This window comes from Lichenostomus cassidix, chromosome 6 (genome assembly GCF_008360975.1).
Source record: "Lichenostomus cassidix isolate B80296 chromosome 6, HeHo_3.0, whole genome shotgun sequence".
Lineage (NCBI taxonomy): Eukaryota > Metazoa > Chordata > Aves > Passeriformes > Meliphagidae > Lichenostomus > Lichenostomus cassidix.
Window position 1 is genome coordinate 18,261,854 of NC_139487.1, and position 27,105 is coordinate 18,288,958.

General features: G+C 47.8%; 1 protein-coding gene across 1 annotated transcript; it reads left to right on the forward strand.

Annotated features, from left to right (window-relative positions):
* The first annotated feature begins 279 nt into the window (after nucleotides 1-279).
* Nucleotides 280-21,626, forward strand: SCD (stearoyl-CoA desaturase). The gene is made up of 6 exons (XM_085065390.1): nucleotides 280-455; nucleotides 4,153-4,438; nucleotides 11,475-11,605; nucleotides 14,983-15,188; nucleotides 16,410-16,642; nucleotides 17,870-21,626. Exons 1-6 carry the CDS (start codon nucleotides 429-431, stop codon nucleotides 18,067-18,069), a joined length of 1,083 nt encoding a protein of 360 aa, XP_084921516.1. The 5' UTR covers nucleotides 280-428; the 3' UTR covers nucleotides 18,070-21,626.
* The last annotated feature ends 5,479 nt before the right edge of the window (nucleotides 21,627-27,105 follow it).

Below are 27,105 nucleotides of genomic sequence, written 5' to 3' on the forward strand. Positions count from 1 at the left end.
CACCAAATTTCCCGCAACCAATCAGCTCGCGAGGGGGAGGAAGGGAAAAAAAAGGGAAAGAAAAAAAAAAAAGCAGCCAGGCATCATGAGAGAGCCTGGCCCTCGTCATCCTCCTCTTCCTCAGCATCCTTCCTCCCTCCCGCCCCCCGGCCCGCTCCGCCCCGCCTCTCCCCCCGGCTACGCCGAGAGCCTGGCCCCCTCCGCGATTCGCCGCCCTCCGCGCTGACCCCGCGCATCCCAGCCGCGGGCAGCGGGTCACCGGGGCCCCGCCAGCCGCCAAGCGAGCAGCCCCCCTTAAATACCTCCGCACCCGCCTCCCCGAGCCGCACAGCTCGCCGGGCGAGCAACCGAGCAGAGCCAGCCTCCCTCCAGCGCCGGGACCTGCGCGCCCGCGTACCGCCGCCGAGGAGCAGAGACAGGGCCAACCCATGCCTGCGCACTTGCTGCAGGAGGAGGTAAGCGGGGCCCCGGGGTGCGGGTGCTTTGTCTCCCCCTCGCCCCTTCCCCCTTCATCTCCGCGGCTCCGGCAGCGCTGCGCTGCTGCTGTCTTGGGGAGAAAAAGATCTGGGCATCCACGCGTGTCTGTGCGTGCACACACACACGTATTCATTCACACGTGTGTGCCCGTGTCCTCTCTGCACCGCTTCGCAGCCGGCAGGCGAAGGGGTTCACTGGTAACTTAGGGCATCACCCAAGCCTGATGGGGAGCCCATGGATGAAGCGGAGACATTAATCTCTGAGGTGATCTTCCGGGATCCTGTGCCCTCGGGTAGACTGGGCATAAAATACAGGTTTATTTTGAAAACACCCATCGAAGTACGCTGGGTGCTTGAATAGCACGAAGGGCTATTCAGGAGGATCTTTTGTGCTAAGAAGTCGTGGGTTCTTTGACTATGCTCAGACTGTGATTTTTTTCTTTTTCTTAATTCATTTTCTGTTCAATAAGAAAGGCGTTTCACTCACAGTGTTTTAAAACCAAATATTGCAGCAGGAAGCGTCTCTAGGACAGACGCAAGGTGAAAGCTGGCTGCCCAGATGAAATGAATGGCTGTGTCTGCATTGCTTGAGCCAAGCAAGCATACAGTAGGGAGACAGCCCATTTCTGGCATAAGAAAGTCTGAATAACAACCTCACACCAGTAAGATGTGTGGAGCTGATTTATTTGTAAGGATTTTAAATTTTAATTTTGACCCTTCTGGCAGCCACCCTTTGCCCAAGGGGAGGCAGGGGCTTGATTCTGGTGTTTGTGCTCTCACCTTGTCATCCTTCCCTGTTTTGCCAATGCCTGGAAGTGGACAGAAATCATAGCCCTGCTCTTTTCCTGTGGCCAGCACACAGGGTCTCCCTTGGTCCTTTTGTGCAGGTGCCATGACCTTCCAGGGATGCTGTGATGTAAAGAACTTTACTTTTCTCCCCTCCCGAAATGGATGTCGAGGGCAGTGTACTCAAACCATGTTTCATGGTTTTGGCATGTATTTTGGGTCATATCCTGGAAGCTGGAAAGAATCCTGTCCCTGGGTCATGCTGGGCATATTCAAATACCCTGGACCCAAGATTCAGTGCCCCGGGGCCCCTACGCTGTACCCAGTGCGGGAACCTTTGAGCTGCAGTTGGTTGTATAAGCTGGCTGGGTGCCAGGATCACCTATGCTGTGTTCAGTGCTGGGGAGCTGGGGGTGTAGATGGGGAAACACATCTGTTCTGCAGATGAGAGCTGCAAAGTCATTCAGAAATGAGGGAAAGCTAATGAAAATTATTTAGCTGGCCTTCTCCCTCTCTCAGCCCTAGATCCCAGATCAATCTTCATCCCATTTTCCTCAGTAGGAGCCACTATGGTCATAAGGGGATAAAAATCCTCTTTCTTGCCTCATTTCCCCCATTTCTACCTAAATAGCTGCCCTCTCTCCCTCCCTCTTCCCCCCATGCTCCTCCCACTAAGTCTGTAACGGTGGAGCTGTTTCACAGCTGCTTTATAGCCCTTTTGTTTCAAGGTTAGTTTACATGTGAGAAGTGACCAGTCTGATTAAATCAGTGTAATTCCAGTAGCATAGGTATGCTGGTAAAATTCCTCATGTGGCTACTACCACTCAGGAAGAAGAGATTTTTTTTTCTCTTTGCTGTTTTCTTTGCGCTCTCCCTCCTCCTCCTCTGCCCCTGTGTAACTTTGACAGTGACATAAGCTATTGTGGAGGAAAAAAATGCAACTCCAACCCCACATTCTTACTCTGGAAACGGCATGTCCATATGGGGTGTGTTACCCGTCTAATTATACCACCAATCACTGTTGGGAATTTTTCCTGCATAGACAAGTCTTGGGTCTTTTTGGTAGATTGTCTTGCAGGCAAGAAAAAAAAAATGTTCCTTTCTGCCAAAATGCCAGATGAGACTATCTAACACTTGGGAAAGGGCAGGACTTCTCCTTGCCTAATATCTGGAATAGAAGCCATTTCTCATGGCTCTTTTGGTGTGGGGATTACCTCTAAATTCTCCAGCAGCTGAGAGTGTCATACCCTCAAAACATTAATTAGTAAAGCAGACAGGGACAGCCCATAGCTGGGATGCAGAAGAGCAAGTCCCAAGCTCAGCAGCTTGCCTGGGTGCAGTAAAAGCAGTAGGATACTTTGTGTCCAGTTTTTTTCCTTTCTAACCTTTGATTCCCCAAGGAAAGGTATGTCTGTAACCCTCTAGTTTCTACCCTTGGGAAAGGGAGGAGTTGGGGTGGCCACGTAAGCTGCCTGGCCTGATTTTATTTGCCTCCCTGAGGAAACTAGGCCATGGCAGGATGGTGGTCTTTTATGAATCCTGAATACCTGAGTGGGAATCTGCTGTTAATTCAGGAGAGATTTCCATTGGGAAAGGAGCTTTCCCAGCTTGACCATGCTCCCTCCCACAATCTCAGCTCTCCTGTGCCTGCTGGCTGACCTGTAGTGCCCCTTCACCCAGGGAGGCAGCGGTGTGGGTGGCAGAGGGATGTGTCCCTCGGGCAAGTTCCTCAGAGCAGGGATGGGGGTGATGTGTGGGGGTCACACCACTTGCATCCCACGTGCTTGGTACCCCCAGGGCTGAGCCATATTTTGGGCACTTGGGCTCGGGGCTGACAAAGGGCTGCAAGTACCAGCAAGCACACGGCTGGCATGGCTGGCATGATGGAGATGGGAATCAGTGATTCAGGGTTCAGTGACCTGTCTCATTAGGGTCAGTCCTGCCTGCTCCTTTTGTCATGCATGCCTGATCGGGCAGGCTGTCACTCAGCCAGAGCAAACAAGCATGTGCAAGGGAATGTTGTGTCACAGTTACAGAAGGGAGCCAGGAGCCAAGCTGAGCCAACTTTGCTGCTTAGAACTTCCTCTCTGTATGCTGGTGGCTATAGCTCAGAGGACTGCCTCAGTTTGCCTGTGGGTGCGAAATGAGAAAGGGATAAGAGTCTTAGCAGCAGGCATGGGATAGGTAGCTGTAGGTCTAACTAAAAGCACCTCACCTGACTGCTTCCATCCACTGCTCTTCAAGCATGTTGGTCTTGCCACATCCCATCCTGAAAGGCAAAGCAGGGGAGATAAGGAGGCACCCCAGAGGATCCCCCTGTTAATCTTCCTCATGTTACCCCCATGATTCCTGGTGGGGTGACACAAAGAAGCAGGATATCAGGAGCAGCCCATTGATTTATTATAAAACTGTGTTTCAGACCATATTTCTCTCCCACCTCTTTGTTCATTCACAAGATTTCCTTTATTGTTGTCTGCTTATGCACAAGTCCAGACCACAAACCCACCTAAAAACACCCACTGATCAAACTAAAGGAAAACAAAAATCCTTGCAGTCTGCAAATGATCTCACCAAAGCCACTGATGGAAAAGAGACTGGCTTTCAAGTATTCTCCTTTACTTTCAGCACCCTATCTACCATTCACCTCCTCTCCAGAAAGACCAGGCCCCCATCCTCTCAGGCCATGACTCCATGTGGCCAGAGCAGGCTTTTCTTAGTGCCAAGGGCTCAGCTGAAAGAATGGAGCCTTCCAGGGAAACTACAGGCTGTGAATCTTTACACTGCCAGCCCAGATGCATGTGTTTCTGTTTCTTGAATTGATAACCACCAACTTCTTGTTTTGTTTTCCCTTTTTTACTTTCTTGAAAATATCTACTGTCGCCTCTCCAAGGAGTTCTCCTCCGCTTCCAGCACCACTGCTGTTGGCACAGTCACCTCCCGGGTGACCAGGAATGGAAATGGCGTCATGGAGAAGGACTTACTCAATCATGAGGACTTGGCAGCAGACCGGGGCATGATAGATGATATCTTTGATGAGACCTACCGTGAGAAAGAGGGCCCCAAGCCCCCACTGCGATACGTCTGGAGGAATATCATCCTCATGAGCCTGCTGCACCTAGGGGCCCTATTCGCATTGACACTGATACCTTCTGCAAAGATCCAGACACTGGCATGGGGTAAGCATATTCCTTTATCTGTTTCTTGGCATCCTCAATCCCCAAATCTGTTGGGTGGTATTTTTTTTTTCCTCCAGGCCCCCAGACTCAGGGAGGAGAAAGAAGGAAGCAGGGGGCTTCTGCTAGAAGCAGCTCTTCAGCCAGATTTGTAGCAAGGTGTGGAAGGGCTTGCTAGTGTCTCTTGCAAGGTCATACATGAGAGGGAAAGATTTCGCAGGGATTTGGTTTGTCTGCTCAAAGAACAAACTTGATTCACAGATATTATGCTTGCAAATATCCCACACCTGAATGTGCAGCCGCTTCTGGGGTGAAGCACAAAAACTGTTTGATAGAGTACTGTGACAGTCCCAGAAAGTTAGGAACAAAGATGCTAGCAAGAGCACCTTAAGGGGTGGCTGGGGAGGCCAGGTACAGGGCACTATTTGGCATGAGACTGCTGCCGAGACATGAGAACCATTTCTGTCCTTACCAGGGAAGTGAAAATCTCACAGAGCCTCCATGTGTATTTGAGGGAAAAGAGACAAAATACAGACAGTTGTGCTGCAGATAAATGTCAAGAATTAAGTCTGAAGCTCAGGTCTTTAATCATTCTTTAAAATGCACAGATTAGCCGCCATCATCCCGGAACTATGCCTGACAACTTTCAAAAAATAAATAAGCGTGTCTCCAGGCAGCAAATTCCAGTGGAAAGCACAACCCAGCAGAAGGTAGCTAGGCAAAGCTCCGCTTTCTCAGAGATCTTGCCCTGGGTAAGAACCAAACTTTTCCTCTGACTGCTTGAAAGACAGCTGGGCTGAGGGCCCACTCTGCGGGAGAGCCTCACTTTCCACGAGCCTTTGTGTGGACCCCTGGAGGAGTCCAGAAGCCAAATGGCTCCCAGTAGGGAGGTTGAGAGATTGCATCCAGCCCCTGCGTCCCTGTGAAACAGAACATCCTGAAACAAAAAGCAACAGTCTAGTTTGAGGCCTGCTGGGGTAGCTTCTGGGTTCAGTGGTGCTCCTGCTTTCTGGCCAACCCAGCTATGGATGGGCCCTGGAGTGATGCACCTGGTCTGTCACGCTCTCAAAGTCTGTCCTTCTAATGGCTGTATGCAACAAGCATTGCAGCTGAACTGGGAAGGAGATGGCTTCCTTCCAGGTTGACTCTTCCTCCTGGACCATATCAGCCTCTCACAGGCAGAGGCCTGGGGGGATGAACTTCACTGGAGGCCACGGTCAGACTCTGGCTACAGCATCTGCAAAAGCAGAGGCACCAACATGTTCCCTGTGCAGCCAATGTGACCTTTTAGGGGGACATTATGAAAGAAGACTTTGCTGGGCCTTTCCCTTGTGCCAACCTGACAGGCTGCACTTTCCCCTGGCCTGGCAGGGCTGGGCAAATCATGTAGCCTCAGCATGACCTTGGAGGAGCATTTCAGGGCTCTTGGTCTTGTTCTGTGTGTCCCATCCCTGGCCTGGAGGCTAAGTGAAGACTGCTGGTTTCTCTCACTCACTGAGCTGACAGGTTGGGTCCTCCAACTCCGGTCAAATGTTGTTGGGACAAGGAGGAGAAAAAAAGTGAGTTGAATTTACTGGTTTAATTTCAAGCTGCTGATATGCTCCATGATTTCCAAATCCATCCAGCTCTTCTCTTTCGAGTTCCCTTGGGATGCTTGAGCATCTTTATCCAGAAGGTTAATGCTGTTTTGCATTCTGCTAAACCCCACCCTACCCCAAAATGGTCTTTGAGGCAGTGTCTTTGCAAGGTCTCTTTGGGATGTCTGTATAGCATCTCATGGCACTTCACAGGAATCTGCTTTGCTTTTTATCTGATGCCAATCCTTCCCACTCTCCTATCTCAGTCAACTCTGATGTGAAGTGCCAGTTGCTCTCCTGCCACTGTGAGGCACTGCAAGATTCCTTGGTGGCTTCTAGAGTGAATGTTCTGGGAATGGGAGAAGGACATGGTGTTTGGGGGAACTGCACTGTTCTGGACTGGCTGAAGATCCATCCTGCCTTACCAAAGCTGGAGTAGCTCCACCAAGCTCCCTGTCCTGCACTCCTGTTCCAGAAAAGGACCACTGTTCATGGCACCTTGCAGCCAAGTCAGTGTTCCTTTATAGTCCATTCTCCTCCAGCAGTGACTGGAACTGGAATACTCTGTCCACAGGTCAACCTTCTCAGCAAGGTTTCTTGCTGCCTTTTTCTCAGCTTGTACCTTTATTTAGCATATACAAGGCATTTGTGGCTGTCATGTCAGTGCCTTGCTGTTATTTTCCCAGCACCCGTTGGTGGGAAGGAGAGGACTACAGTTCCCATTTTGCACATGAAGATAGTGCAGCAGAGACTTAGGTTGCTCCTGGCAGTACACCATGGGCTCATGGCAAAGCAGCTGTAGCAGTGGTAGTTCTAGAGCTCCTGGAGTTTTTGCTTTTCTTTGTTTTTCATATTATTTCTTTCTTAGGTTGTATACATATAATACAACATTAACATGGTCCCAGATGTTCTCTGTTGTAGTGTGACAGACAGCTGTGGTGCCTGGTAGCTCATCTACCTTCTATAATTTATCCCTTGCTTATACCCACTTCATCCAGGCCACCATCTCCTTGATGTTCCTGTCCCTTTGAAACCAGTTATATTGGTGACTGTCCTCTTTTGTTTTCATTTCTCTATGTGCTGATTCCTCTTTGTCTCTCAAGCTCTCCAGCCCTGCCTTCATCATTGTTTGCTGTTCTGCGTTGCTGTGTGCATTGTATCCCCTGATCTTTCTGGTACAGAGCTTCCCAGAATGAGCTCGGGTTGTTGATCAGGTGAGAGCTCACCATCACAAGAGCTCTCCGAGCCCTTACAGCACTGGCTTTCTAGTCAGCTTCCCTTTTATTTATTGCCTTCTCCACTGCACTTGTCAAAGTCTTGCATAGTCTTTTCAAGGATCATGGGCAGATTTTACGTCATTTGCCAAATGGCACAAGGACTGGGTCTGGAAGGCAGAATGCAAAGGTGATTGACAGTTTTTTCTCTAATTGCTCAGCTCTTCCCTGGAAATGTGATTTGTGGGTAGTCTTCATAGCCCTTGGATGCGGCAGACTGACAATAATTGTGTTAACTCCTGTTGGCCTGGACAGCAGTGTCCGTAAACCGTGATGGTTCCTCTTAACATGGTGCTCCTCAGTTCCCTGCAGTACCAGAGGCTCTAGAAGCATGGGTCAATACTATGTTTTGTTGTTGCTGTATCATCTTTGGACCAAGATGAGTGGCGATGGATAATTAGGCAATTCTGACAGCCTGAAAATCTCAGCCCATACTACCCCCAGAGGTATGTCCAGCAAAGTGTTTACAGTGGTTTTTTTTTTACTTTTCTGTCAAGACTACAGCTGGCAACACCTCCCCAGTTAGTGTTCCCTCCAGGCTTAGCTAGCAGGTGGTGTGCTTCTCCAAGTGTGGCAGGGAAATTAGGTTTTTGTGACAGCAGCTCCTATTGCTTGTCCTAAACACTGTTCCCCTTATACAGCCTGCACATTTCATTGCTCCTGGTATCTTTTTCCTGAGACTAGCAGGACTCACCTAGCTAACAGGGACTAGGCAGCAAGGAGGGAATAGTCTTGCACTGAGCAAAAGCCCAAGGACACCTGCTGGAGCAGGAGCACCTCTTCATGTAAACATCCTTGGTATTCACTGCAGGTGACAATGCTTTTAGCACATTCCTGGTTTCTCATCATAACTTGGAGTCTGAATCTGGGCCCTAAAGAGGTAAAGGCTAATGAGTCACAGACATGACTGAATCCAGAATGTTTTCTGTTTAACTTTTGGAGCACTAAGTGCTTATTATTGCCAGTGGTCATAATTCTTTGTATTCCAATTGAATGTGTCACTGGGAATACCACCTGTGAATTGACAATCTTTTGGATCTTGTATAGTTCAAAGCACTGTATAAAAGATGACTTTGAGTCCTTACCTGATGGAGTCTCTAAGTCCTTCCATTTGGGGCAGCATCACAGGGCAGATGTAAAAATCTGTGCTACTTGATTTCACCTTGTCTACTCTCTTTCCAATTGAATTCTTAGTGGGTGATCTTGGAGGAGTTTTTCTTCTTCCCTGTGAGATGCTGATTCCCTGACTATGCAATGATCATCACAGCACCTGTTTGTGAACTCTCTGAATCATAAGGATGGTGGATTCTTCTGTATTCCACAAGGCTTTTCCGTCAATGTCTTTATCCTGTCACTGTCACAACAACTCTTAGGTATTGGCTGATGGAGTTAATTGTCTCCAGGTAGAGTTTGTCTTTCTGTGGGGCTGATGCCATGAATGCATAGACTGAGAATTAGCTCCTTTCCCACAAAAAGTGTCTGCCCCTTAGATAAACTACAACTTCTGTATATGGGCAAGAGACTAGGCAGCACAGGATTACAATTAGAGAGTTATGGCCATTGTAGTGACTTGGGATGCAGCTCTAAGAGAAGTCAACATGAACTGCTGAGGTTCATGGGCTCTGGAGGTAGGCTGGGATTGTTCTGTGCCAGGGCACCCAAAAGCAGTAGGTACTCTTTCAATTTTTTTACAAACCCTTGCAGGAAAGGCTACCCAAAAGCAAGTATTGGGTTGTCTGAGCTTTGAGTCTATTGGTGTTCCCACACATCTTTTTTGTGATTCCCTGTGCTTGCTGATAGTGTCTTTGTTGCTGGTGTTATCTTTTCCCAACAGGGATATCCACAGGCAAATTCTGATAATTGCCTGTTTAAAAGAGATACAGATGAGCTTCCTTTCCTGTAAAGCTTAAATACAACAGTCCCCAGCCAGAGTCATCATCCTGGAGGTCTTTTATCTTTTAGCAAAATATTCTCAGTCAGCATGTGAGGATTCACCAGATAAGGAAAGCTGAAAACTCAGGGCTATGAATAGGGCCTCTATCCACCTAAGCTGACATTTACTTTCTTGTACTATTGAAGATCATGAAAGATCACATAGTTAATTTCTGTCCCCAGTGCATCATTAATCCATGGGACCTGCTTGTCCTACAGTGGACAGATGGGCTCTTTCCCTAGCAAGATGTTCCCACACATCCATTGCAAGGTGCCATCATTTACCACGGACTCCCTGTCTAGTGTTATCTGTGGGGATAGTACTGATTTTAAAGTGTAAAATTAACAGGTTGTGAGCTGGTTCATAACTTTAAAGTCAGAATCACGAAACTGAGTAAGATCTTCAAGGTTTCCAGCACCAGTAAGGGCAAAGGGACATCTGAACCAAATGCCCAGTTCTATCATCCTTCCCTTCTCCCCTTCCAGGCTTGGACAGCTTTGTGGGCTTTCCTCAGCTCTGTTGTCTCTTGCAAATACTGGATCCTGCTGTATTTGCATGCTTGGCTCTTCTGAGAGATCACTGAGGTGCTGGGAGACACGAGGCAGAGTTGTGCTGGTCCAAGGCATGTGCTGCATTTAGCAGCAGGCAGGGGAACCAAGGGACAAGATGAAGATGGGGAGTCACAGTCAGATCAGCAGACAGGGAAGGTCACTCTTGTGCAGCGGGATGGGAGTGAGAAGGGTTCACACAAGTTTAAAGGGCCAGAAGAGGATGCTAAATCAGCCAAGACAGGCTTTTAGTGGATAAGATATTAGGTTGGGAATGTAGAAAAACAAAAAGGAGGTGACAGAAGGAAGAGGGAGCAGGAGATGATAGGAAATTAAGCCTGTATTACTTTGAATGAAAGAACTGGGCAGCGCCTGGCATGTCTCAGATCTCTGATTCCAGACAAGTTTCTGGCAGAGTATCTAGTTTTCTGGGTTCAAGATAAGTTTGATTAGAGCCTTTTGGCTGGACTGAATGGCTGAATGTCAAGCATACCAGCAATTCCTATCCATGGACTTACATGTAAGAATAAGGAACTCTTTCCATGATCAATGCAATTGGCTGAAATGTGCAAATTTATACCAGGAAAGAGTTTACCCTGGGGGACTGGTAAGAAGGCATTTCTTCCCCCAGAAGACTAAAGATGGATCAGCTGACGTGTTCACAGATGTGCACTCTTCCCTCTTTGTGTTTGAGCTTGCAGAGCAAACCAGCTGTTAAATGCTCTCTGTCTTTCTACCAAACTGCCTGACCCTTCCTTCCTAGAGGAAGTTAATTTGCAGAACCAATTTTCTTCTTACCCCATGTCCCTAGTGTAATGCTGCTATGAACATCTTGGGGTCTTTTCTCCATTTTATTTCTGGGATCAGATGCTGGAGCTGAATTTCCAGAAGTCCCAGGAGGTCAAACGGGAGCACACAGACCAGGGCAAATAGGAACACACAATGTATTGGGAGAGGGATGTGTTTTTTTACTAGCTGCCAAAGGGACAAGAAATTCCTTCTGCCCTGTGTGGAGAGGGAACACATGAAGCAGCCTCAAAGCTCAACGGGGTCTGCCTCTGGCATGGGCACAACTTGCAATGAATTGTTAGCCCTAGAGTTTCCTTCTGTTAAAGGTGCAGGACTTGAGCAGAGGGGGAGATCAAAAAGACCCTAGGAATGATAGCCTCTGGGCAGATTTTAAGCCAGTGGTGGAGCTGCAGGTGAAGCCCAGGCTTCAGTGGGAGGATAGGTTATATCTTTTTCTAGCCAGCTTTTGCTGAGAAAGGGAGCAGAAAAGAAGTGTAACCCTAGGCCTGAGCTGTCCCCCTGAAGAATGGTAAGATTATTTACCAACTCTATGTGAAAATAATGGAAAAGAGATTTAGTGAGGTAGTGACTGCAGTGCTTTTACCACAGTGCTTTAAGTAAGCAGCCACTTTATACAGTTTTGACTACTCTGCACCATGACAGATGGCACTATGCTGGAAAACCAACTCTTGTGACAAGTCTTCCAAGGGTGAGCCTCCTTCCTTGTCAGAGATGAAGAGCTGAATTGATTTGCCCCAGATTATTTAGGAGGCCTGTGGTAGTTTGGGCACTCTCACATGGAGTTTTATTGCCCTAATCTGTACTCTCTATGGATTCCTCTCCTGCTTATACAGCTTTGGGGGAAGGCCCACCTTTGTGTTGCTCTGCTCTCACTGCTCACTTTCTTTTCCTTTGTAGCTCTTCTGTGTTTCCTGGTGAGTGCTCTGGGCATCACAGCTGGATCTCACCGCCTCTGGAGTCATCGGTCCTACAAAGCCTCACTGCCCCTGCGCATCTTCCTGACTATTGCAAACTCCATGGCCTTCCAGGTAAGCACTTCCTCAATGTGCCACAGCTCCTCAGAAGGAAGTGCTCCTATGAATCCCTGTCTTAGATACAGGACACAATCTGATGAAGAGGTTCCTCTCTCCTACTACCTCTTATTAGGAAAAAGACTGCCCTTTCTATCTAACACTGTAGTGCTAGAGTCTGTTTCATTGTCTTTACCTTCTCCTATCAGAGGCTGACTCTGAGACAAACCCAGTGGGGAGAGGACAACTGGCCAAGACCAGGGGTAGGAAAACTCTCCGAGGCAGGAATGTACCTTCCCCTCAAGGTGTGGTCTCCCTGTGCTTGCACCAGGTCCCATGAAAGAGGTGTGGAAGTGTTAAGTGTTCTCCTGGTGTTGCCTCACTCTCCTTTTGCTGTGTGGCTGATAAAGGGGAAGACATCTGCAAAGCCAAGGAGGTAGAATTCTACAGGATGTAGAATTTGCTGCTGCACAAATCTGCAACAAGAACTTGTTGAGATTTAGGGGGATGTTTCTCTGGTTCAGAAGAGTGATATTTAGGAATAATGTTACAAATCACAACACTGGCTTCCAGAGAGTTGTCCCAGGTCAGTGATATTTTAAGGAGAGAAGGGTTGGGCCCATTGCGAGTGGCACAAGTGACTGCAGGCACTGTTAAGTACCCAGGGAGATTGCTTCACCTCTCAAAGAGCAGTAACCTCGGGATATTGCCTAACTACTGTGAGAGCACTTCACAGTCCCCAAAGCAAACAAAACTGCAAATCTGGAGAAGTCGGAGTGAAAACCCAGATTGGCATGGCACAGAAAAATAAATCCTGGTGGTCTCTCAGGCTTGCTGCTGTAAGTCAGCTCTAACAACACTCCTCCTCCAACTGTACTGAAGGGTTGCTTGTTTGTGGGAAGTACTCAGGAGGGTGTCAGAATGCAGCACTTTCTGCTAGAACAAGGTGAACACAGAAGTATCAGTGCTGTGCTCTTAAGTAATTCTCCAGAGGATATCACTTGGTTTACAAGTAATCAGAACAGAGTGAGGATAGGTTTTTTTTAAGCCTTGAAAAACTTTCTAAAACACCATTGAATTTCTTCTTCTCTGTTAGTACCAAACACCAGTCTTTCATGAGGAAGAGGAAGGAACAAGCTGCTGATTCCAGCCAGTGGTCCAGCACTCAGCAAGGCAATAGGATGGGTTGCTGTGTATTAGCTAGTCCTTTACAAAGACCATCTTTTACAGGGTTATAGGGCAGAGGGGGAAAGAATTTGCTGAGCTATTGCTCTAGGGGATAGGAATAGACAAAGATGAGACACAGACAGATATTTCAGCTTCAATAGGAACTAATCCAAAGTTTTACTGAAAATTCGGTACCATTCCCCATGCATTTTTTTTAAATAGTTACTTTCAGTAGATCAAGAGAAGATTTATGTTGAATTTATCTCATTCCTATTAATGGCAGCAGGAGATCAGTAACAGAGGAGGAGATCAGTAACTTTTAAGGTCAAGAAGTTTATAGACTGTCCTCCAGAAAATGCCTGTTGGCTGCTCAGAGATTTGTGACTGAAACTTTCTCAAATTTCCAAGAATTCGAGAATTCTGCCTCTAACTGGCTTTTCCACCTGCAAGACCTGTCAGTTGTAGCATACAGAAGTTCTCCTGGTTATAGCCTGTAGCTGGAAACTCCTAAGGAAGAAGACATTCTCCTTGGTTTTGCTTGCTGTTCTCAGAAAGTCATGATTTTCAGTCAGGGTTGCAGTTAGACGTGGTCCCAAAATAAGAGCTGTAGAAAAGATAATGAGCTAAAGCCTGGGTCAGGATACTGATTTTTCAGGTTTGAGACTCCAGATTTCTATTTGTAGACAGGGTGTGGAGGGTGAAGGGATACCATGATCCAGGTGTGTTACATGGTCTCTTTCCAAATTTGTGCCTCCTGCCTCCAAGAAGATGGGGAAAGCCTTCCCATATGTGCAAACTCAAGTTGTCTGTCAGCTTTCAGACTGGGCTTGCTCATGTTACATGGTGCTGTGTAGGGTCTGGAATGTGAAAGAGACTTTGGATCACAGGTGAAAGCACAGCACAGCACAGGTACTGGTTTTCCAGCACAGGTACTGGTTGAGTTTTTCTGCTTACTAGATAGGGAGGGCAGCTGGGCCACTCCCTTCTGGGGGAATAGAGTGGCCAAGCTCTGGCCAACTTCAGTAACAGCTGCTGGTACTTGGAGATATTTGGCTGGAAGGAAGGCAGCAGCTCCCAGTATTTGGAAACAAGTGAGAATTTAATCCTGGCCCATGTCTATCGTTGCCTTCTTGAATGGCCTGCAGGTAAATCATTTTATCTCAGTTGAAGGAGGAGTGGTTACAGTACTTGAAAGGGACTTGAAGAGTTGTGTCTCTGCTACAGGCTCCCTGTATGGACAAGTCCCTTAGTCTTTCGAGGCAAGAAATAGGGATGGTTATGCCATTTCCCTACCTTCACAGTGTTTTCAGGAAAAGTCCTGGGGACTTAGGAGATTAAGGAGCCTCTTGCGTAATACAGGTAATCGAGCTGTGCTTGGATCTCTATTTCATGTTCTCTAGGATGGTGTAATACATGGCTGTAAGCTCATTGAAACCTTGATACAAAGAAATGATCACAGGCTTATGAAAATCTATTCTTAAAACCAGCCAAAGCAATCATTTCATAATACAAATGATAAAAGCGTTGACATTTTCCAAACTGTATTGATTTTGCTGCTTACATGGAACAGTTATGGGGCTGAAGAGAGGTATTTTTAAAAAATGTCATTGAAATTGTGTGTTTGTTCTCTTTCTAATTTTAAAACTGTTTGATTTCCAATAAAAAAAAAAAAAAAGTTAAAAAAAGCCTCGCCCCCCCAAGTTAAACATCTGATTTGGCAATCCCAGGACAAGCGAGGCAGGATGACCTATGGAGAAATGTCAGGTTCAGGGAAGGCACAGGTCAGTCAGCCCCAGCTGGCACTGTGGAAGGATGCGGTTGGGGACAGGGATGGGGATGGGACAGGAGCTGAGCTCCTCACATTGGCTGCTCCTCCCTGCTCTTGGAGGGTGGGGGAGCCAATGCCAGTGGCTGCTGCAGGGGTGGGGCACAGGCTGATCAATCAGAGCCTGCAGCACTGTGGGTGTGGTGCAATCTCCAGCTTGGAGCTGGCCAATCAAAGAGCAGAACTGAGGCACCCCTGGAGCTGCTTTCCAAAAAACTGGCAAGGTGCAGCCAAGAACCAACTTCTGTTTTAAAGGCAGAAACACCAAAACCTAATGAGACAACACCACTCATACGAGTTCAGGTCAATGGGATTTAGGCATTTAAATGTTTCAGGCCATTTTGTAATTTGAAAGTAACGTCTCCAGGCCTGACCCTAAGTTTTCACTCCTGCTGACTTGCAGAACGACATCTACGAGTGGGTCCGGGACCACCGTGTCCATCACAAGTTCTCCGAAACAGACGCAGACCCACACAATGCCATGCGGGGCTTCTTCTTCTCCCACATTGGCTGGCTGCTCGTGCGCAAGCACCCGGATGTCATAGAGAAGGGACAGAAGCTGGACCTGAGTGACATAAAGGCTGACAAAGTGGTGATGTTCCAGCGTAGGTGAGTGGTGCGGTCAGCCCCAGTGGGGAGCCATGGGTGATGGAGCAGGGACACCGCAAATGGGCTGGGAACTCCAAGTGGCTTTGGTGGAATGTGAGGGGATTGAAAGCATCATGTGAGAAATGTCACTCTTCAGCGTGCCCAAGGCTTTGCTGTCAGATGAACTGTGACAAATGAGCTGTGCCTCTCCTATAGGAAGTGTTTAGAATCTAGTGCTACCTCTAGCCCTCCCACCCCCCTTTCTTGCCTGCCTCCCCTGCAGCATCTTGCCAGCAGCAGGCTGAGGTTCCCACCACAAAGCTGCCCCATGCCTGCTCACCCCACAGCATAGCTGCTGCTTTGTCTGGCCCAGAGCCCACACACAGATGCCTCTGAGGAATCCTTGGAGATTGTACACCTTCTAGGCTGTGCCCCTCTTCCCTCAGTCTTCTGGAAACAGTATGGTAAAAGAAGGGTTGAAAATGGAGATGTGAGAGGGGCATTAACTGGGAAGGACAGTCTTGATTCACTGGTACCTCTTGGATGGGGTAGCTCTCAGCCATCTAGAGCTATACTGGAACTGATCCCCAGAGCAGGTGAGCCTATCACCAAAGCTGCAGGGATGTGGGACTGAACCCATATAGTAAACAACCTAAGTCAGGAAGTCCCTAGTTCAGTCCCAGACTGATTTTTCTTGTGGGTCATCAGAATGGTTCACCTTCCTCTATTCCTATTCTTCTAGTGTGAGAGAGCCCACATGCTCATCTGGATGCTCATCTGTGCCACTTGCTTGCACTCTTTGGTGGGTGTATTTGTACGCAGAGCCAAATCTGTAAGGAGGAGTTGCAGCACTGGGCCAAAGCTGGAGAAGGGACCATCTGTGGGGCTCTGGAAGCATGGGGTTGTCTTTATGGGGACCAGTGTAGCTGAGAAGCAAATGACAGATTAGGCCAAAAGCAGCAGCTGGTGTCTGGACTCACGGTGATGGGGACATTGTTTTGTGCATGTGTGAGGAGAGCAGGATTTAGTCTGAGTCTCTTGCCTGATGATAGGACTTGGGAGTCTCCAGGCATGGCTTCTGTACATCCAGAGCAAAAGATACAAGGTTCAGGAGTGAGGCATTCCTTCACTTGATTTTCCCTGTATAGCTGAGTGTGAATCCTCCAAATGGAGGACTAAATCAGTCCTTCCTGTCCTGCCTCTGCCACTGAACACCTTCCTCCTTGGTCCCTTCCTTTCCAGATACTACAAACCCTCAGTGGTGTTGCTGTGCTTCACACTGCCAACTGTAGTGCCCTGGTACTTCTGGGATGAATCCATCATCATCAGCTTCTTCATTCCAGCCATCCTGCGCTACGCCATAGGGCTCAATGCCACTTGGCTAGTGAACAGTGCTGCTCACATGTTTGGCAACCGGCCGTATGACCAGAACATCAACCCGCGGGAGAACCCCTTTGTCAGCCTGGGGGCCCTAGGTATGTTCAGCATCTGTGTCTTTGCTGCAGGGGGATTGTAGAACAGGAACTGTCTCTTGGGGCTGCAACTGTTTCTAGGAATTTCTGTAAATGCAGGTGTCCCTATTTCACCATCACCCTTCCCTTCCAGCCTTTGCATCTTGGCGTGTTTCCCACACTGGCCAGTGAGTTCATAAGGGCAGTGGGGTTATCAGCTCCCCCCAGACTCATTCCAGACTGGAAAGGACTCTGCTACACTTAGCACTTTCTTATCTCAATAGCAAGGTTTTACTTACCCTGCTCAGAGGTCTCTCTGACATGTTCACTGGACTAGAAAATGTATGCTGCAGCCACTGCATATCTGTCTGAGATTTGTCAACTTGAAAACCAGAAGATGCACATTTTGACATGTTCTCAGGACAGCTGGTGATTTTGGAGGTACTTGAGGATAAGACAAGCTAGATGCTTTCGTGTCTTCTACTGAAATTTTGGGGATCTAGGAAAGTACATCCCAGGATCAGCATTTGCCCTTATGTGCTCTGCCAAGCCTAAATCCTCATCTGTTTTGCATCACTGTACATCACTGGGGCAGCACTGATTTCCACCACCGAAGGATCTGCTCATGGATTTTTAGTAGGGAGGGATTTGAACTGCAGAGATTCAGGGGCAGGAGCAGGAGTCAAGGCAGTGTCTTTGAAGGGGGAGCGCTGAAGCCAGTGTTGACAGTGTCCAGACCAGATGGTGGCTGATTGGTGTAGAATGCCTAATAGTAGTGTGTGTCTGCTTTTTTCCCCATCTGGAAATGTCCTTTGGATTTGGCATTAGGATTGCCAGTGTGGTATGAGTATTGTTTGGCCTGGTTTGTTGGGGATTTGCTGCTGGTCTAGCTGGTACCTGAACTAATACTAGAAGATTTCTTGTGGTGGCAGGGGAAAAAGTATTAGGAATCCCCTGGTGTTTTGGTGCAGCTAGAGACCCAGGGCCTTTCTCCGTTTCTTGCCACATGCTCATTTTCCTCTAAAGCACCAAAAGTCCTCCATGATTGTTGTTGCCTCATTTGGGCCAGCCCTGGCATGCTGGCTCATGCCCAAATGAGATGGGGTAGATTGTAGAAAGATGAAGTTCCGCTGAGAGGAGAGAGGAGCCTCTCAATCCAGTGCCTGTCACAGGAATGTGGTGCTTTGGGTCAAGATAAAGGGTCCTTCACCTGGAGCTCTGCAACATCCTCTCCCTGGTCGTGTTTTTCAGGAGAAGGCTTCCACAACTACCACCACACCTTCCCCTATGACTACTCCACCAGTGAGTTTGGCTGGCGCTTCAACTTAACTACAGCCTTCATTGACCTCATGTGCCTCCTGGGGCTGGCCAGCGATCGGAAGAAGGTCTCCAAGGAGGTCATCCTGGCTCGGAAAATGCGGACTGGAGATGGAAGTCACAAGAGTGGCTGAGTTCCTGCTCCCTTTCACATACACATCTACACCTCTCCTTCCTTTTTTCTCCCTTTCTCCCTTCCTGACCCCTCCAAACACGCTGGACAAAAGTTTAATGTTCTGTTTACTAACTACTGAATAATGCTACCAGTTTGCTTAAGATAATGATAATGAGTTTTAATGCCCCCCTCCCACGCTGCATTTTGCATCATGTATTAAGATCTAGGACTCTGCCTTTATAACACAAGGCCACCCCTTCCCTCCTCTCCTTTTCCTTTCTGTTTTTCCTCTCCAGCCTCTCTAATCTGTCTCCTGCTTTACATTGTCCCAGTCTCTCCCTGGAAGTGAAGCTGGTAGGAAGTGGCCTGGGGAGGCCCATTGCAGTTGGCTATGTACCATTTAGTTAAGGGAAGCCTGTACCAGCCAGATAAAGAGTTGAGCCAAAGTCAGTGACCCTCTCCCCACCACCTTCCCCCCAAAGTTTCTGCCACTGTCCCTCCTCTTTTCTGAAGGGCTGGCAGACATGACATGGCTAAACTGCTCTCCTTGGGCAAAGGAGCCCATCCCTTTCTCTTGCCATCAGAAAGAAGAGTGGTTTCTTTACAAGACATCTCTTGGGAAGTGTTGTCTCCTGCTCCTCACCATCTAGCCATTCTGGCTGGGGAGAGGAGAGTGTCCAGACTCTCTCACATCTCCAGCCAGGTCCACCATGGATGGGGCATGCTGTAGCAGCAGTGGGCACTGAAGGGGGAGCGCTGGTGGCCTTAATTTCTACTCCCTCTGGTGTCACAGCCTCCCTCCTTGCCCTGCCCTCTGTGCCACGAGGGACTGAAGGCAGAGCATGGCTCTGGGCTCCACCGCTGTTTTGGAGAGCCACAGTGAGGAGGAGGACAGATGGAGAGGTTTGCCACTGGCTGCCGAGGGGCAGCACCAGCTCATAGTGAGTTTTGTTCATCTCCACTGCTAAGATTTTTGCTGGCAAATGGGACTTTGCCAAAATGGAGAGGAGGAGAAGGATGTAAACCAAAGCTCCACCTCTGTGTTAAGCTGCTTTATGTGCTGGAAGAACAGGGTCCCTTCTGGGTGGTAGGCAGATGCACGTGCCTGCCCTGCAGATCCAAATCCCGTGCTGAGCACAGGAACAGGATAAGGGAGCACCTGCAGGTGTAGGGAGGAGTGAGGGTGTCTGCAGGAGCAGGTCTTTTCATCCTTGGGGGCTCCACTCAACAAGTGCCTGAGAAACACCAATGTGGGGCCAAGTGGCACAAGGGGCTCGAGGAAGGTGAGACCTCAAGGTGAGACACTGCCGCCAGTGTGAGCTACCTCCGGGCTTTCTTGCCCAGGGTCTACTGTGTTGGTTTGCCATTCCCTGCTGCCCAGAGGGAGTGGGAAGGAGAGGCAGAAATAGCTCCTTGTTATTCCCTTAGCTTGCCTCCCAGCCCCCTCGGCGAGCCATCTCGCCACCTCGCTCCTTTGCCAGTGAGACAGGCAGCGAGGGCGGCTGAGCCTGCAGAAAGGTCAGTTACATCACTGAGCTGATGTGGGCACGCAGCTGGAGAGTGCTGGGGAAAGAGTCCATGTGGCTGTTGTTTCCTGCAAGTTGCAGAGACCAGTTTGAGTTCAGGTGGTCAGTTACATTCTGGATGTCATGGCCTCATGCCCCTCACTGAGCTGAACGTGCTTTTTTCCCCCTTAACTCCCCTAGTTATTATTAATTTTCATTATTATTATTATTATTATTATTAGTTGTAGCAATAGTATTATTTTTGTTGCTTCAATGCATCAATCGGAGCTGGAGGAAAGCACAAGAGGTAGCCAGAACAAAGTGATATTGGAGTGGGGTTTGCAGTGTGTCCCTTATTCAGGCAAGCCAGGGAAGGCAGAGACAGAGTAGATGCCAATTTCTTCACTTCAGCTCTGCCACGTCACAGGCCAGGAAGCTTCACAGGAGTGAGTCTCTGCAGCTTTGCTTCCTCCTGCTACAGTGAAACTTGCCAAGGGCCAGGATAGCTCTGTTCTCCTTAACAAGAACACGCTTGTTACTCAGAAAAAGAGTCTGTCTCCTCACCTTCCCCTCCCTGCTACCACCACGACCTTGTTATTGCTTAGCAATAGGACCCTTCAAGGTTTTGAGTTGTAAGGAGTGATGTGGTCTCCAGCAAGAGGAACAAGGACGAATGGAGAAGAGTCCTTCAGCTCCTGGTTTCAGGAGACAGTGTCCTTACTGCTCTGAGGCTGACTGTCTGGATGCTGACTGGAGCAAAGCATTGTGGCTAGAGCTGTATCCTACCATTTGAAAAAAAGAGCCCTCAAAAAGAGAAACACTGTTAGCTCTGTAATTGTGGGCTGACTTTGCTCTAGTCTAAACCCCTCTGAACTCGTGGAAGTCCCCAGAGAGGATGAATTTGCTCCAGGCAGTAATCTGAAAGGGGTGTGGGGAGGGGAGAAGGGGAGAATGATTTCCTTGCTCCTGGTGCCCTTAAGGTGTAGTGTGACATACCCTACAGTAGATTTGTGTGCTGTGAAATGATGCAATATTTCACATCCTCTCAGCAGAGAAGCAGGGCTTGACATCAAGGGTTCCTTTCAAATTTCAAGTGCTGATTTGGGTCCAGAATCTGGAATGAGAGTGGAAGTTGAGGAGCAGTAACCAAACAGTCCTGGTGTTTGTCCAGTCACTTTAAAGGTAGATTGGCAAATATCTCTGGGTGCCTTAAATCTTTCTTTAATATACATAGAAGTACTGACAGCTATCTGCCGTTGGTTTTTTTTTTTCTGAGTTATGAATATTCAAGGAGTTTCTTAATTATTTAATTGCCTACATTGAACTGTGGGTGCAGGTGATTTTGAATGTATTTGAGTTAGAATTTTTGTTAGATTAAGAAACAGATACAACACTTCAAGTAGAACTTTGTTTGAGATATATATATATACCTATAAATATATATATATTTTTGGTGGCATGTTTGTATCCTGGACGCATCGTCTGTATGTTTAGCTTAAACAAGTCTGTGAAAGGTGGAAGCAGAAAAAGCAGCAGTGGGACCTCATGGCTAAAGCAGCTGGGGCCTGTTCCCAGCTTAGCAACTTGCTCACTGCGTGATTTGGGACAAAGTCACTTAAAAACTCTCTGTGCCTCAGTTTCCCTATCTGTAACAGGGGGTTACGCCCTGCCTCCCAGAGGTGTGGTGAGGCTCACTGCCGACCAGCTGAGCACAGGAAGGAGCTATACAAACCACACACACCACTGCTGGCAGAAGCATGGACTGGTTTGTTTTCCAAAACCATTCCCAGCCCTGCTGGTATTGTGAAGAGCAGAAGTCCAAGTGTTGGGTGTTCAGGGAAGGATTGGAAAGTTGAATCTGCACATTGTCTAAGCTCTGTCACTGTTGAAATGTGAGTAGGATACGAATTTTCACAGCTTAGGGATTTCTGCATAGTAGTATCTCTGTTTTGTGTACTGGAAAAAAAAAACCTTTTTGAAATAATTTCTACTAATATGGAAACAGACATCTGGTTGTGCTGATCTGAAATTTTATTTGTTCATAATAAAAATTATAAATGTTACTTTAAAACTTGTTGGACTGATGACATGGTGGGCAGGGCTTGGTAAAGCACGCGATGCTCCATCAGGATGGGGAATGCTGTGCCTTACTGTTTCCAAACCCTCTCTTCCAGGAGAACCAAGGGAAAAAAGCCTCTGGCTCTTTAAGCATCATGAATGAGTGGATTATAATGGCTTTCATACTCCAGCGCAGGCCAGGCAGGCACACCCCGCCAAGGCTGCCCCTGTGCCTGGGGTTACTGCAGGTTAATTCCAGCCGGGGCCCCTTGCCAGGGCCTTGCGGCTGGCGGATACACATGCGGCACAACACGTAATACCGGCAGCCACCTCCCGTCAGGCGGGTTCATCAACCTCAGCAAGGGGAATTTTCCTCATGCAAGAGTGACTGTCCCTGCTTCTCCCCACCCCTTTTGCAGCTGGAGGGAAGTGAAAGGAAAAGGGGGAAATCCCCATACCAAATCTCACTTTAATTGATAGTAGCTTCCCCACTTCCCCACCCAAACATCTGTTGATCACAGTGGCAAGTAAGGCCATCTCTGCATGGCACCAGCTTGCTCCATGCACAAGTGGGCAGAGGAGATGGCCTTGCTTGTGGCATCTTTGCCACCTGTAGCACACAGGGACCCCTAAGCCAGCCCATGTTTGCTGGCACCACCAGATCCGTGCAGCTGGGAATGCTGCATTCCTTGGAAAAACAGGCCTATGCTTTGGTTTCCAGCTGCAGCTACTGCTGCTGGAAAGCCCTTTGGGTGGGAAGGCCAGAGCCAGCACACTGCAAACTGGAGCACAGGGGAGAAGAGAGTTGAGACAGAAGGTTGAGGCTCTTCCAGCAGCTGTGTTCTTCCACCTGGAGGTGTTGTGACCAGCCCAACCAATTTGTCATGTGCCTGCTCCGAGCTGTGGGAAAAAGCAAGCCAAACGCTCCTGCTCTTCGGCTGGTCACAGCAGTATGTCCCTGGAAGTGACAGAGAGGTGCTGCTTCTGGTAATCCGGTGTGCTTTTGATCCCAGCTATGACAGCACAGCCCCTCCTAACACAAGTGAAACAGAGAAGGCCAGTCAAGTCTTCAAAACTCCTGATTATTCAACCAAGCCTAAAAATAAAGTTAATGATCCCTCTGTCTGGATTTCATGAGTGCAACTCAAATCGCGGCCTCTCCCTCTTCGTTAAAGACTGTTATTAAATCCCCTGCCCAAAATATGTTTTGCTACACTATCAAGCCCTTCAGCAGTGCCAGCTCAGCAATTCTCGATCATTGCCTGGAAGTATTTAATGCATGATCATTCCTGGTTTCCTATGTAATCTGCACATTTGGGTTGCAATTCCAGTGCACCCCAACTTTGCTCCTCTGAAAATCTCCCACCCACCAGAGAAGGAAAGGGAAAGGAAGAGTTAATGTACAAGCCAGCTCTGCTGGGTAGGAGAGGACAGGCAAACAAGTGCCTGCTTGTTCAGACCCAAGGGAGGGAGAGCAGGGAGGGCTGCAGGCTGTCAGGGGAGAGTTTGCTGCATCTTTTCACTCAGAACACAACATGCAGAAGATGACAATGTGATCTTTAGGGGAGACCAGGTTCCAGCTGCCATTCACTCCCCGGATATGGGATGCAGTGAACACAGTATGTGTGTCTGGCCCAGGACGCTGGAATCAGGACCAGGGAGGGTGCCCTAGGGAGGGCAGCAGTCCCCCCGGCAGCTGCCCAGGAGCAGGACTGGGCACCAGCTCTGCACCGAGCTGTGGGCTCCAACCACAGTGAGAAAGCACCAGCTGCTGCTGAGCCTCCATGAGGGCACCACAAGCCTGTGGGGACTTTCAAAAGGAGGGAGCGAAGAAGGAGAGCACGTGGAGGAGATGACACCCCAGCAGCCCTGCAGAGCAGAGGGATGGATGGAGTGGCATGTGCTGAAGGCCCAACCGAGCGGCCTCAGCCCAGTCCCTGAGGGAGCTCTTCTCCCGGGGGCCGCGGCAGCGCCCCGTCCCGCGGCTGCCCAAGCAAAGCAGCGCCGTGCGGGCGGCGCAGGCCCCGGGGCAGCCAGGCGCCCTCGGGCGGCAGCCGGGGCGGAGCCAGGGCCGGCACCGGGGGGGACACCCGCGGTGGGCTGGGCTTCCCTGGGGTTACTGCCGGTCAGCGGGCCCGGAGCCGCGTGTGTGAACAGCCCACAGCGCCTGACAGCGCCGGGCCAATCCCGCCCGCCGCCCAGCCCGGCCCGGCCCGGCCCTGCCCGCTCCCCTGCCATGCCTGCCCCAGCACCTGCTCCTGCCCCGGCCCGCCCTTGGGCTCTCAAAAAATCACCACAAGCTGGAGCCGTGGGAAATGCGAGCACTTCAACTTGTGTTTAAAAATCGGCTCCGCTTTTAGCTTTAAAAAGACAGTATAAACAATCCGAGAGGCAAAAAATTGTAATTCAGTATGCATGTGTAGTCACACTCAAATATAGACACTTATATACATACAAGAACAACTAGTATCATTCATAAAGTAGAATACTTAGATTTGGGATGGAAGCTTAAAAGTATGATTTTCATACATATAAATGTTAGCTGTGTTACAATCTGGTGATTTTGTAACTGTGTATTGAAAGCTGGCATTACATGAAGACAATCAAATCCTCACTCACTTCTAAACTGAATTAACTCAATTCTTAACTGAAAACCCCCCCTGTATAACTATGTCCTTTATTTATTTTAACTGCATGGAAAGATACAGCACTTTGCAGAACAAATAGTATTTCATAATAGAGACCACAATGATGACAGCTCTTACATGCCACTTTGGCTTTGTAACAAACACAGCTGTTTGTTTTACTTTTTTTTTTCAGTTCTCCTAAAATAGCTTTTTTACAAAACTCTGGTCTTTATCGCTCAAACAGAAGAAACGCCTCTTTTGAAAATGTCTATGACCTTCAGGCAGTTTTTATGGTGACTTAGTGAAGTAGTTATTTTGACAAAATGATCCTAAATAATTTTTCCTTCATCTACAGAGAGGTCTAACATTCTGTCACATTTACACAGTTATGTAAAATTAAAACTTTCTAAGCTAGTCACACAATTCTGGTAACCCCTGCCACGTAACTTTTGACATTCAGAAACAGGAGGAGACTTGCACAACATTGCTCTTCTTTGTCTTTCCAAGTTGCCTAATTAAATACTGGTGATTCAAATGTCACACATTTGACAAGCATATTGTCAGCTAAAATAGATTTGGCCTGATCCTGAATCCCAAAGAAATTATGCTTGGATAATTATTCTTGGGTGATCACTGGTAAGTGCATCATTAGAAAACCAAGATAATTAATTTGAATGCCCTAAAAGACTACAACTGTGACTGAGGTCAAGACATTTTCTCACCTCAAGCAGGTGACGAAGCATCAGGCTGCCCTGCACTCACTCCACTATCCCCCTTCAGCCAAAAGTCTTTCAAGATGACTTAGAATTCATGTGTCTCTTTTCAGAGGACAAAGATGGTGGGGGCAGGTTTCAATTAACTTCAGCAATTTTAAACATGTGTGAAATCCACTTTGGTTAAATAAGCATCCTCTAGTCAGGGGAGACAGGGAGGCGGTGCCCACAGTGACTCACAGCAGCAATCTGAAGATACCTGTTTTAGAAAAGGGTGAATCACCTGCTGATGGTGCATCTGTAACTTCTATATACGGATACCTGGATTAGTTTTTGGATGCCTGTCTTTTAGATCATGAGTTTGGTGCAATGAGTTCCACAACTGGATTTTAATGAGGAAAGCTCTCAACTTTAAGCATGGGCTCTGAGTACTCAGAGTGAGAAATATGTCATCTGAAGCATTTGGTGGCTTTGGCCTATGACTAAGCTTGCTTGTTTGAAGCTAAGGAGGTTTAAAAGGCCTCAAGAATCACTGGAAATTTGAAATGCACTTAACATGTAAGAGTACTTTTGTTTTTCCTGACTTCAGGTGATCAGCTTCTTGAAATTATTCCTATAGGATGTCATGGCAGCAGACAGCATCAACAGGTTCACCAAAGCTTTAGGGAGACTCACAGCAAAAAAGGTCCATAACCAGATGGTAAAAGCAGAGATGTGCCCTCTAACACACACACACAAAAAAGGTTTGTGGACACAGGTCTGAGTGGAGCAGAGCTGGAACAGCCTCAAAGAGAGCCTACAGAGAGTTTGTAAGCTCTCCCTAAACAGTCTCATCTGGCTGCCACTGAGGGAAAATATGACATGTCAGGCAGGTACAGCAGGATCATGAGTAGTTGCCAGTAGTTGCTGTGCTCTAAATTCTACTTTCATGATGGCCCCTATTGCAGCATGGGGACACGGAGGGCTGGAATCACTGTGGATCCCATGATCCCATCCAGCTTTGGAGGCAGCACTCCTATTCCTCCATGTCATTCCTTCCAGATCTTCCAGTTCTCTTCCCCAGGCTTTGTTTGAATGCTCCAAGCCTCTGAGAAGGACAGCCATCAAATTATCAAGATGTTTGATGGCACATAATAAATATTGAATCTTTGGGAATGAAGCTCATAACTGAGTTTGCCACTCCTGACTAACAAGCCCGTCTCAGACTCATAAATGAATATATTCTTTGGACTAACGACCACATAACATACTGGGATTAATGTTGTGGAAGATACTGCAGACATGAGAGTTTTCAAGAAATAAGTCTCTAGAACTGGTAGTAACAATGTGGGAGCTTTGTTTTAATATTTATGTGGTATTTATTTTCTGTGTTTATGAAGTTTTTTTGTCTCTAGTTGCTCTAATGCCAATTAAGCTGAGTCATATGCAAGCAGAGTGTAAGGGATTATAATACAGAAGCATCAAAAAAGGAAATTTTGGTTTCACAACTAGCTGTAATTTAGATTCAGAAAGGTGAAAAATTGAAGGAAACACTTTACAAACTTTTTTGATTTATCTTAAACAGACAAAAACCTGTGATCTCCCAGCTTTCTTGTGTTCTTGATTGTTCATGAGGCAGCTTCACCCTTAAGTGTTTGCCTTCCTTTGTCTTTGATTTTACTCTTTCCATTCCACATAATAGTATATAAGATCACCACCTTTGCATGCAAATGCAGCTGAAGAAACTTTTCCAAGCAACATCTAGAAACATTTCATTTTGAAAATACCCAAACCAGGAAGTTTCAAGATGTCCAGGACATCTTTTTTCTCCTTCTGGTTTCAGACATTTCAGTTATGAAGACCACACTTTCTGCTGGCAAGTGGCCCCCTCCAGAATTTATCCAGTCAGAGGGATGATGCAGTTTTATATGCTGTGGGCTGGGCCAGCCTCTAGTCTGAATCACTCCTAATGAATTGTTTGGTTCCCACTCTGCTCTTGAATTCCTACGTGATGCTGTGCAGGTCTCTTAATGCTCCAAGAACTGGGAAAATGCTGCTTTCCTCATTCCCAAGTTTTCTGCTGTACTCTGTGGACAAAAGACTTCATGTTCCACATCCAACACAGGGAAGACAGAGCATGGTTAGGGATGTTTTAAGACAAAGAGCCATCATG